Source organism: Hippoglossus stenolepis, chromosome 11 (genome assembly GCF_022539355.2).
Source record: "Hippoglossus stenolepis isolate QCI-W04-F060 chromosome 11, HSTE1.2, whole genome shotgun sequence".
In the NCBI taxonomy this organism is placed as follows: domain Eukaryota; kingdom Metazoa; phylum Chordata; class Actinopteri; order Pleuronectiformes; family Pleuronectidae; genus Hippoglossus; species Hippoglossus stenolepis.
The window spans coordinates 18,336,192-18,348,413 of NC_061493.1; the positions used below are offsets into that span (position 1 = coordinate 18,336,192).

Genomic DNA, 12,222 nt, shown 5'->3' on the forward strand with positions numbered 1-12,222 from the left:
GAAGCACCGCCTCGTCCCGGGTGTGACCCCGCCCTTCCCAATTTTTTTTTTCCAGCCCCAACCGGGCACACCCCTCATTGCCAGCACAGATCAAACGCTCCCTAATCTGAATCTGTACGTGTCCGCCCAAAAATATCAATAAATATAATAAAACAAATAAAAAGTTAAATAGTACAAATGGGTAAAATGAATAAAATAAAAATAAACCAGACTATTGACTTTTTACATTTAAAAGTCAAAAGGTATCACAATAAAATGTTAATATTACAGTCAAAATTATGGCCACTTTTAAAAATATATAAATTATCCATCATTACTGAATTAGATTCTGACTTCTCAGATAATTTTCAAATGCTCAACTTTGTTTATTCAACATGTGTGATGAGCAAACACTTATCCAGTTAAAGTTCCCCTTAATGATTTATATGTATTTTATAAAACTGTTCAAGGGCAGCACACCAAGCATTTACCCCCAGTATATTTAAATATTACAACATTAAAATGTAGTATATTTGAATAACTTATCATATAATAATAATATTATAAAATACCTCTTGCAATGTAAATGGTTTTACTTTGCCTGTTGTCTTCTATTCTCATTTGACTGTTGCAAAATTAAGTCTCATTGTAGATTTATGTCATACACTTTGATTAATTAACACAAAAGCCAACACTTTGTAACAGAAATATGCTCAAGTGCAAATTTATTACATAAATCATGATATATTAAAATAAAATAACTTAGCATCAAAATAGATTTGTACATTTTAATACAAATTTAGTGTTTTAATATATACATTTCTGTAGCTGACACACAATATTTCATGGGTTAAAAGTCTTTCAGTACACTAGTGAGACGTTTCATTTTCTCTTCCATGATCCTCTTTTCTGTCTCTGTCTCCACCAGAAGCTGACGCATCTCCTGTTCCACTTCAAAGACCTGAGGAAGAGACACACACACACACACACACACACACACACACACACACACACACACACACACACACACACACACACACACACACACACACACACACACCTTATTGAAACTGTTCAATACAGGATTTTCATACTCATTACATCATCATTTTCAAGCATTTTGTGATGGTCTTGATTGGAGGAAGAAGACTGACTGAAACCACCACGTTTCAGTTACAGGGTTTGCTCAACTTCCTAACATTTATTCATTTTTACTATATTTGTTTTCTCAAATCAAGAAAGTCAAGGACCACTGAATGAGAATGACCAGGGAGGTTAATGTTTCCCATTATGCAATTAAATAAAATGTTAAATTGCTGCACCAATCATATATTACGACACTTTTAATGAGAGTGGTACAATATTTACTGCAGACAGACTAATCCTATAAATCATTGATTTGGCACAAAGCAGCAGTTCTGTCTACCAGCTTAGAGGAAAACAGGACATTTCTGTATAAACTGTGTATATTTTACCTTCTGATTGGCTTGTTCTATTTGTTGCTGCTTTTCACTAGCCTGTCGTACGAGCTCAGCTTGATGAGCAGCCTGGACAGACTCCAGTTGTTGCCGAAAAGCATCGTCCACACAGTGTAACTTCTCCACAGCAGTTCTGCAAGGAAGACGGCAACAATTTAAAATGCAAGACAATTAGATCGTGTCCTAACTGCCTTGAGTACAATAAGGTTTTTAGGGTGGATGGACCCATAAATGAAACAATGACATAAATCTAAACTAATATTTCATGTAAAATTATATGTTTTTGTCTCAGGGGCAAGGGGATCAATACCCCTCAATCATGATTTGAAGTCTGTGAAGAGCAGAAGGAAAAACGCTTAAGATAGATTTTCCTCTGGTATTTAAGTGTACCTGTGTGCTTCTGTTGCTTTATCTCTTTCTTCAAGCAGCAAGCTTTCCTTGGAATCAAAGTTGTCCTTCATGCGCTTAACCTGGCTCTCCAACCGAGTGAGCAGGTCAGCCTTCTCCTGCCACTTCTCACTGGAATCTCTAATAAAAAAAAGAGAGACAACAAAGCAGAAAGGGTATTGATGTTTTGAAAAGTGGTTGCAACATTAATGTTAGATCATCAGCAGCAGCAGCAGCAGTCTTAAAATATGTCAACATTTAATTTCACTTATGTGGTGTTTTCAAAAACCTTTTTAAAAATGATACACTGATTATAACTTGTAGGAGATTAATTAGTAGAATGCACCTTTAACTTTTTATTCTTGTCTAATTTAATCTTCTACACATAAGCCTCATGAGAGCTCCTCTGTGCTTGGCATGGTGTGTTTGTGATGGGGTCCTTGCCTGTAAACTCTTTTGACCTCCTCGAGCTCTGCCTCTTTGTCCCCCAGCTGCTGTTTCAGCTCCTCCTTGCGCAGGCTGAGATGTTCCAGACGCTCTCTCAGCTCAGCCTGCCGAGCTGCTGCCTCCTCCTGCTGCTGCTGGAACCTCTTCTGGGTCTGGACTGCCTCCTCACGCAGCCTACGGATCTGATCGTCACGCTCCTGCAAAGCCTAAACAGCAGGGGATTTGGGGAGAATAAGAAAGACGAAAAGAGATCAACAAATATATATGCAAATCACAATCACAAAGATACATCAACTCCTATACAATGCTTACAGTAAAATTAATACAAGTTTGAAGGTTTGAAGAATGACAGGGAGTGCTACCTCTTTGAGTTTGCGGATGGTCTCTGTCTGGTCATCAATGATTTTGGTCTTGATTTTGAGGGCATCATTGTCTCCTTCGTTCTGTTTCTTCTGTGTGTCGAGCTCAGTGCTCAGCACTTCGATCCTGGCCTCCAGGCGCCCACGATCCTGAGCTAAAGACGATCCTATCAAAGACATGCACATGAAAATGTAAATCAGATCATGTCTTTAATAATAACACAAACTGTACAATAACCTTTATTCCTTAATCTTTACCTCATTTTACCATTTAATGTTTTTATTAAAATCTGTAATATGTAATATAAAGACATATGAGTGTATGTCTCCCAAATATCCACTTGATGGCAGGCTTTACTTGAAACAGGATAAATAAAAATCAGTACCTGCAGTATTTAGCCCCCAAAAAAAGACCTCCTTCATACTTTACAGTCAATAATAATTCACAGGCCGACACATCACAGAGGAAGATGCACGCTTACAGTCCATAAGAACAAGTTAAACATAGTACAGCCACTGCAGAGTGGACAATTGTCCTCCTGGACGTCTCAAACCTTGCAGAGCGAGCTCCTGGCCCCAGATCCGCCTCTCTGCCCTGAGGCCATCTATCACTGACTCCTGAGCTGTGAGCTGAGAGAGAAGCCGCGCTTTGTCTTTCTTGAGCAACTCGAGCTGCAGGCCGAGACGCCGATCCTGCTCCACCTCTGCTTCCAAGGAATGCAGACGACTCTGGCAGAGGGACGGACAGAGAGACAATATTAATGACCGGTGGCCACCTATCATGGCTGACAGATGGGAAGGCAGCTGAATCATTCAGTATTCATGTTTTAGTCAGTCTCCTATAGGCACAGGCTGAACAGTTTGAAAAGGCAGTGACTAATGCTGAGGACTGGTCATCTCCACTCTCTCAAACCTGAATCAGGTAATTTGATTTAAATTTACCTGGAGCGCAGGATAAAAAAAAAACTCCCTGTGGTGTTGTACCTTCAGATCAGTGACAGCATCTCTCTTGGCTTTGATGAGCTCAGAGATGCGGCTCTTCTGCTCTTTGACCATGGCTGTGAGCTCCTGCACCAGAGAGGCGGACTTCTTCTCCCTCTGCTGGGACTGGGCGAGGGTCGCCTTCAGCTCCATCAGCTCCGCAGCCATCTGATCACAAGCCTCCTTCACCTACAGAAGCAGAGTGTTGCTGAATGTTAATGAGACATCTACAAGTTAAACAGAGTGAAGCCTCTTTGCTGCAAGCACTACCTGACTTGACAATTGTATCGATCAATGTCACTGTTGAGGTCTCACGGAAAAGGCTTCAACGTTACAGATTTACAGAAAGCAATCTTTTAAAGGTTTTCACGAGTGAAGGTTTGGCAGGCAATCTGTATCTCATTCGGAATTTTCTCAAAGGTCAAAAGTTTGAACTTGAACTGGAAACCTGTGCAAGCAGTTGTAACCGAGAATAAGATTAGATTTTGTACAGAGGCTGAAATTGAAATTGGTAACCATAACGTGAAAGTACAGATTGATTTAAAGCCAACGCCTTTGTGTGGCTGTCTTTGTATAACTATCTTCCTGTGGCAATCACTGACTACTTGTCCAGAGTCAAATGATCCTAATTCAATCTCAGCTCTCACCATGGGCCTCAAACAAAATCCATTGTGTTTATTGAGATTGGGGTCAGTTCCAGTTCAATCACTTCACTTTTATTTGGATGTAGCAATCTTTTATCAGCGAGACTGTGCAGAGAATAGAATGTAAAATTAGAGGCCATCTGTATGGCTGTTCTCCATCTTTTAGCTGACCTCAAAGAAGCGAGCAGCCTCGATGGTTAGTGCCATGCGGAACTCGTCCTCCAGAGCAGCGTACTGTTTCCTGCCATCCGCCAGTTTCTCCTGCAGCTCAGCCTCCCTGTGAGCAAGTCTCTGTTCCACCAATGCCGCTTCTTTTGCCACCGCTTCACGGAAATCTGCCCCGCCAGGCTGCAGCCGCAACTCCAGCTGTTTTCTGTAGAATACATGCCAGATACATTCACCTGAGTAACAATGGGGGTGTTTAACACTAACAGGAAGTCTTCACATTGTAATTTGTAGGTAATTAAATGGAATTAACATTTTAATGGGATTTTACCATGGGAAAGTGTTTCCATAAAGAGTTTATATAATAAATGGATGGACAAAAATCTTCCTTCAGTAGTGAGTCTAACATCCTCATAACAGATGTACCTGTGCTCTTGTTCCCTGGTTGCGAGCAGCTCATGCAGCTGCTGCAGTTTGTCTTTGTGCTGGCGTACAGAGACTCTGTGAATGTCCAGCTCTCTCTTCAGAGCTGCTGCCTTGTTTACCAGCTCCTGGTGCTGCTTCATCTGTGAAAGGTCAGCATGAGTTTTATTTTACCAGCATGTCGCACTGAGTGACTCTCTCTGCTGAATTCTAAATCAGTCTGAAGACTAAAATACTGCACAAGTATAATCAAATATAATAGTGACAGGTATTCAGGAGACAGGTTCACTAGGGTGCCACTGAAACAAAATGAGATGGGTTTGCATTTCTAGAGTCATCTGAGTGAATGTACACCACCTGTGCCAGAAAAGCGATAGAAGTGTTGTCGGGTATGCTAAACCAGCTACAGTACCTCTTCAGCCTGCTGGTGAGCCCTGAGTGCCTCTCCGTGGGAGATGCTTTCCTCCAGTCGGTGCAGTGCAGTTTTGTGTTGCTCTTCACTGCCGCGGGCCTTCTCCAGCTGCTGGGTTAGGGACTGACACCTCCCCTGCAGCTCCTCAACACGAGTCTGCAGCTCAGAGTGCCCCGAACGCTCCTTCAGCAACATTTCCTTCAGTCTGGGTGGGAGGAATAGCATGATAAGGAGGTGTAAGAGATGCAGGAGTAATACCCTGAATGTCCCTTTTTTAATGAATATGGAAATTGATATAGGCAAAACAAAAATGTGATAGCCTGTGAAAATGAAGAACTCTGATACTACAGCATAGTCAAATCTAGTAAATCTGATCTCAAGGAAGAGGAAATGAAAATATGGTAGGAATGGAAAATATTTTACAAAAGGTCAGTTTGGTGGAAAGAAAACAAAACCTGGAAGACACACAGTACAGGTAACAGCCATTAAAACTGTAGGACCACCTCATATACATTAGTACCCTTTAAATGGCATGATGAGTTATTTCTCTGTAATCCGTCTCCTGATGAGCAAGGGAGACAACAGTAACAGCCGTGTTTAGTATCATTAGAAAGTGACAGTTAAGATTGATTCATGAAAAGCTGCTGACATATGCTTCTCACCAGGCTTCTAATTACAAGCGTAATGCAGATTGATCTAAGCAGGGTGCTGTACAGTCGAGGACTGTGCAGACAATAGTTACACCTGGCTCTCGGGATGGGTCTGTGCGGTGTAGAAAGAGGGGATAGAGATAGGAATATTCAATTATGGATAATAATAGCTTCTGGAATTTAAATATGAAGCATATAAGCTGGATGGGTACTTAGGTTAATGATCTTTTTTTATACTGGATAGCTTTATTACCACACACACCTGCAGGCATACTCAAAGGTTTTTAGTGCGATGGAGTCAATATGTGTGCTTGATTTCATAAGAGGCTATGGGACAATGATAGTGACTCATTTTAATAGTGGTATGGATACTCATTGTTCACGAATGAGACAGGCAGCAGGCCCTGGTCTCAGGAGAACCAGTACAAAAGATCAAGAGGGGAGAAATGGATGAGAATCCATTATGCAGTTGACAACTAAAATCCACAGAGATGAGGTTCAATTATCCCTTTTCATCAAATCCGCTTTAGAGACGCTGTGTGGAAGTTTGTGTGCCAAGTGTATACAGTGTGCAACAATGTTTTTCTCCTCTTACCTGTCTGTGGTGTGCACGGCCATGCACTGCAGGTCTTTTTCCTCGCTGACCTTTGTCTGCAGGCACTTTAGCTCCTCTGTTAACTTCCTCACAGCCTGCTCGGCTTTCCAACGCCTCTCTCGCTCCTGGTCCCGCTCCTCGACAATGGTCTGAGCCACATGCAGACAAAAATACACACTGAGTAAAAAAACACAAAACCAATGGCATCACTTTGGCAACTTAAAAAGTGAATTTCAATCACATCTCAACTTTTTTAATTGTTGTCCTGAGTTGAAAACCTTGGTAAAAAAAGGTTACTTTCCAACTTTTAGGTTTACCAAAACATATTGTCAGATTTATTGATAGTAAAAAAATTATTAGCTGTACAGCTAAATAGAAATATGCTAGTATGTACTGAGTTTTAATGACTGAAATGTATAACGTTATTTTGTTACAAAATTTCATATGAGTGTAAGTCATGTATGACTTATGAGTCATAAATGTTGACGTCAAAAATGTTGAGAATGCAAATACATTTTTTTCTCATATTCTCGTCTGTTTTACAGTCATTTGTTGTAAGTGGTATCTCTTATCCTGCTTCTGTGTGTTTGTTATTGTGGAAGTCAGCTTAAAAAGAAATACAAACAAAAGTAGCTTTTACAGACAGACTGGGACAAACCCAGCAGATACTACTACTCTACTCCCTTCTAGTAAGGGGGCATAACCTTTTTCATATTACACTCATCCAATGAAAACAGAAGCTGCCCTTCAATCCGCAGGTGACCTATCCATCCTGTACCCTGTAGGTTTCCTCCTCCTCAGTGGGCTTGGTTTTCACACTGCCTGAGGCCTTGGCAGCTCTCAAAGGTTTGCTCCTTGTTGACCCTGCTGCATCTGTGTCGCTGGTCTTCCTCTGAGGCACCGCAGCCGACTTTGAGCTCTTCTGTTTCTGATTCTCCTGATCGCTGCGCACAGAACAAATCACAGGCATTGAACCAGCTGCAAAATCGATTATAAACAGCCCTCGGGCCAATGTCTGGTTCAATAAAGGTCAAACCGGACGACTTGATCAATATTATAGGTAAGAAAAGTTTGACCAACTTTAAATTGAATTTGGAACTAATATTTTAAAATCACCTTGCTTTTGATTAGGACAGTTGGGAGCTTACTTAAGTAAAATTACTGAATCATAAGCACCTGTCATCAGTGGCTGATGAAGTGAGATGAGGTTGTAAATCGTAGAAGCGCGGTCGTTAATCATGGCGGGGAGGTGACAGTTGTAATTTCTAACATAGAGGAGGAAAGTTTACTACATTGCTCAGAGAGGAAAATTTATCACCCCCTTCAGCTGAGAGGTAAAAGATTTTCCCTTCATCATCAAGATACCTGATGATATTAACTTTATGCATAATGTACAAAATGGAAATATGGATTACTGCATAATGTGTTAGATTATTATGGATGCCGGCTTTGTCACTATTATTTAATAAACACTTCTTTGTCAGCAACTTTGGTGAGTATATGAATGTGATATCATTACTGAGAGGTACACTCCCCGATTTTGTTAGTGTCTAATAAACCTTAAAACAGAGAGTAAAAAAACATGCACAGCAAGTTCTATAGAATTTTGAGCTCTGTGGGGGCGGCAGTTAAATATTATAACAAAATCAGGGAGAAGAGATGAGAACATGACGACCTGACAGCTGAAACACAGTTTAGTGCAGAGCTGTGCAGAGAGAGAATTACCCGTCTGATCTCCTGTTTGTCTTCTCCTTGCTGGTTGTCCTCCTCGTTGGTATGCTGTTACGGTGTTTGGGGATTCTGGTGCGCCTCCTGTTCTCCTTCCCGCTGTCACACTCACTCTCCGAAGTGCGGTCTATGTCCCTCTTGGCTTTTCGTATCGGCACCACAGAATGAGTGGAGTCAGCGGATTTTTGACCTGCAGGCGCCTGGTCAGAAAACAATGCAGAAATACTGATAATGTGTACGGGGATAAAATAAATATCTGACAGATGACATGTTTAGATAAATACATAGGGGATATTTGATAGCCACAGCAGCATCATAAACTGGAATATAAAGAAGTAACTGTCATACCTGACACAAATACTTCATAATAAACGACTCAGGCTTTCAGTAGTGTTGAATAAGCACCTGCTGGATGAGCTGGGACACCTGGTGTTCCAGTTTCCTGATGCGTTGCTCATTAACGGGGTCAGCCGGATCAGTGGAGTGAACTGTGTGGAAGCTCTGGCAAACCGGTTGTGAAGCTGGATCTGTGACTTCTTCGGATGCAACCCGCTGATGAAACTGGGTCAGCACCTTGTCAATGTGGGGTGTGGTCAGAGGGACATCCCCACTACGCTGCAATTGAAAAAACTATTTGTTTTTTACCCTTGATTAAAGAAACAGTCTTAAATCAAAGTAACTACTATGCCTATGTTAATCTCCACTCCAGCTAATTTTGCATAAGAGAAAAATTGTAGAAATTACCATCTGGTGTAATCAATGTATGTCTTCATTAAAATGTTCAGAATCCCAAACTTTTGCTGTTGTGGTATAAATCCACTAGTTTCCAGTATATTCAAGCAATTCAGCAAATTTTCAACCTTATACTCATTTACACTTCTTTTGGTCTGTTAGCACTTTCAATAGGTGAGAGGTGTAGATAATTAAAAATGAAGAAAAGTACAAGGTCTTTAAAATTACATTTTCATTGTGACTTGTATCTGAGGAAAGCAGGAGGTCCACATAGTCCTCGAGACCGGGGATATCACAGAAACTACCTGGACCTAGATCTACCGGGTTTCCCTGTAGGTCCAATCCATCCAGGACAGAGATCTGTGGCAATGACTGCATGATAATCTCCCTGTAACCTGCAACATGACAGACATTTTGAAAAACCTGATCAGAAGGTTTAGCCATAAACTCCATTATTATTGCTGCAAAGAAGGTGATGTTTTAACTCATCTGTATTTGTTGGTTTGTTTGTTGTTAGCAGGAAATCTTTATAACTTTATATCACTTTCCTTAACATTGCAAAACATTTCTTGTCTGTTCCCAAGAAATTATGGATCTTTATTTAAGAAAAAAAAAAAAGCACCCATATTTGTGGTGTTGAGATTAATGAGTTTGTCTACTTCCTCTTCCTTTTATTATTCTATTGTAAGATTGAGACTTATGTGGAAGGTATTCATCTAGTTAGTTATTGTCACACCAGTGGTATATGGCCTGATTAAAATGTCAAGTGCTATGGTGGTTATGTTACATAAAATAATCTATATCTAAATGAATAACTTCTCTTCCTCATATGCTCTATTGATGCTGCTCATTTAATGAGAACTGAGTGCAGTTAACATTATGTCTACACATACTGACAGCAAGGCTGTAAGAAGTATGCCTGTATTGATTTAAAGAAATGCTTTCAGCATCTACTGGAGTGAATTAATCATGGACAGGAAAATATGGAATATGGGTGCACAGCATAACTGAAAAGGTTTTTCACATTGCTAAAACTGCTGTCAAACCAATTATAAAGAAAAGAGACGTAAAGTTTATGGAGAGATAAACAGACCACAGATGTTACTGTCAGTATCTGTGAATTTGAGCACCACTGATTTCCACTGTGCTTTTATCACGTACAATATATGGGAGGCTGGTGAGTCAGCTAGACTTCAAAATCTAGCAGCTGTCCTCTGTGCTAATGTATACATGAACACACACACTTCAATCAAGAATCAACTGTATTTCACAATGAAATGTTCATGCCCTACCTGGTGATCTACACACAGGGTTGCCTTTGCCATCCTGGCTTAAAGTCACCTCTCTTAAGCTTTGCAATCCCAGCAGGCACTGCAGCAGGTGATCAATGTGGTCCAGGTGGTTGCTATGGAGACCGAGGAAATTCAGCTTGTACTGCGTACCATGAAGGTACAACAACCCTAATGAGAAGAGCAGGAATAAACAGCGTTGATATGTGATTCACTTTTTTTCATTTGAATGCAGAAAGGAAAAACCGGTTCAGTCTGTATTGAACTCACCTGTGAGGTTATTTATCTGATTGTAGGACAAGTTTAATCTTGTTAGGTTCACGAGGCCGTTCAGTCCTGAGGTACAGGGAGGGGATATTAACACCTGAGTGATTTTACATGTCATATAGCTGTGACAGCAACAGAAGAGTAAACACAAGAGCCAGTAATGAAGAATAATGACTTGAAGCTGAAACATTAATTGTCCGACTAAAACTGTGACTAAAGACTCACCTTCAACCTTCGCGATTAAGTTACAGGATAAATTTAATGTCCTGAGGGAAGTGAGGGAACTTAAACCCTCAATCTTAGAAATGCAATTGGAAGAAAGGTCTAAGTGCCGCAGATGCCAAGCTGAGGTCAGGCCCTCGATCCTCGGGATGTGATTACAGTGCAGATTGAGGGATGTTACAGTGGGACTCAGGGGGATATCCAGCAAACTAGACAAAAGGCAAGAAGGTGATAGAACAGATTCAACATAAAAGAAAACATGTTTAATCACTTATTACAACCATTTGTTCTGCAAGTAAACCTTGTAGGGTGACAAGCAACAATTACCCACTAAACAACTTTAACAACAACATTAATCACACTGTGTTTTTATATTGGTTAATTGTTTAGGCTATTAAAGTTCCCAACAATTGTGCAACATGCCTATCAAAGCTAAAACCATTACAACATGTAGACATAATTTTGTACAACGTTCATATCAGTCGGAGTCTATTTCTTTTAAATTCAACGACTTGGTTTTGCTGCTGGGTGAAGGTTGAGGTTTTAAAATCTTCTGTGTGAGCCGAGAATAACAAACACATTTTACAAATCTGAGATGGATGAATTACACCTTCTCACTGTACATGCATAATGCATATCGATGTATTAAGACCCTTTGTTATATTGCTATTGATGAGAATTACATTACGACAATTATTGTTATTACTTTATCTCTCTGCCCCATTACAAACTATGATGCATCGGTACAGATTAAACTAACAAGCAGTACATACAATACTAGCTCACCCTTTGACCCAGCCACAGCATTTAAACACTTATTCATTAAAGTATAACTAATACTGATTTATTGATAATACTTCTGTACTTTTTACGTAAGTACTTCACCACCTTTGTTCAAGTGGTGAACCATTAAAACTCTGAGATTATGTACCTCGTTATTTCCTTGTCAATAAGACTCAGCTCCTTGTTTCCCATTACGACGACGTGAGCTACTGTTATTTACCCGGAGGACGAAGCTAAATCTTTAGCCAAGACACTTCGCAGCCAAACTTTACTGTGGCCCGAGCTCCACGGAGGCTAACTCACTGTAACCCGCCTCCAGACGACACGTACACGGGCTGAAACGGCGAACTACTGACGTCTTACACCATGTTTGACTGAGTTAAACCATTTTCTTCTTTAGCCTCCATCGAGTTGAACTAACCGCTTCGAGGATCACAACTTCCTGTTTACGTGACGTGGGGAACGGCAACATCCGGGACACTCGGAAGACTCCGCCCACACTTCCTCAAAGTTGACACATAAGTATAAAGACATATTTAAAGATGGGGCTGAGGTAAAAGGTCTCCGTCTGTGTACCACCAGAGCTTTTAGTGGTTTTTACGTGTCCTGAAACAATGGAGCAAAGTACCTGATTAGTATGTTTAAACAGTGGTTGGCAAGTGGTGGCTCGTGGGCCAAATC

The 12,222-nt window shown here is 40.6% G+C and overlaps 1 protein-coding gene across 2 annotated transcripts; it reads right to left on the reverse strand.

Annotated features, from left to right (window-relative positions):
* Positions 1-674: 674 nt before the first annotated feature.
* lrrcc1 (leucine rich repeat and coiled-coil centrosomal protein 1) lies at positions 675-11,976 on the reverse strand. Of its 2 annotated transcripts, XM_035171576.2 has the most exons (19): positions 11,690-11,976; positions 10,762-10,967; positions 10,540-10,605; positions 10,273-10,440; positions 9,209-9,375; positions 8,654-8,863; positions 8,246-8,448; positions 7,299-7,464; positions 6,521-6,669; positions 5,276-5,480; positions 4,867-5,006; positions 4,447-4,648; positions 3,635-3,820; positions 3,205-3,379; positions 2,654-2,817; positions 2,289-2,497; positions 1,848-1,985; positions 1,455-1,590; positions 675-940 (listed from the first exon to the last, which is right to left on the reverse strand). In XM_035171576.2, the coding sequence occupies exons 1-19, from the start codon at positions 11,731-11,733 to the stop codon at positions 830-832; spliced, it is 3,045 nt and encodes a 1,014-aa protein (XP_035027467.1). In that variant the 5' UTR covers positions 11,734-11,976; the 3' UTR covers positions 675-829. The 2 variants fall into 2 exon arrangements, with proteins under 2 accessions (XP_035027467.1, XP_035027466.1); XM_035171575.2 differs by having other exon boundaries at positions 10,540-10,967.
* Positions 11,977-12,222: the final 246 nt, after the last annotated feature.

Coding starts and splice junctions, on each gene's coding strand:
- lrrcc1 (XM_035171575.2), bottom strand. CDS start 11,733: ATGGGAAACAAGGAGCTGAGTCTTATTGACAAGGAAATAACGAG. Junction 8,864..9,208: donor ATACAAGTCACAATGAAAAT/GTAATTTTAAAG, acceptor TTTCAATTGCAG/CGTAGTGGGGATGTCCCTCT. Junction 6,670..7,298: donor AGGAGGAGGAAACCTACAGG/GTACAGGATGGA, acceptor CATGTGGCTCAG/ACCATTGTCGAGGAGCGGGA.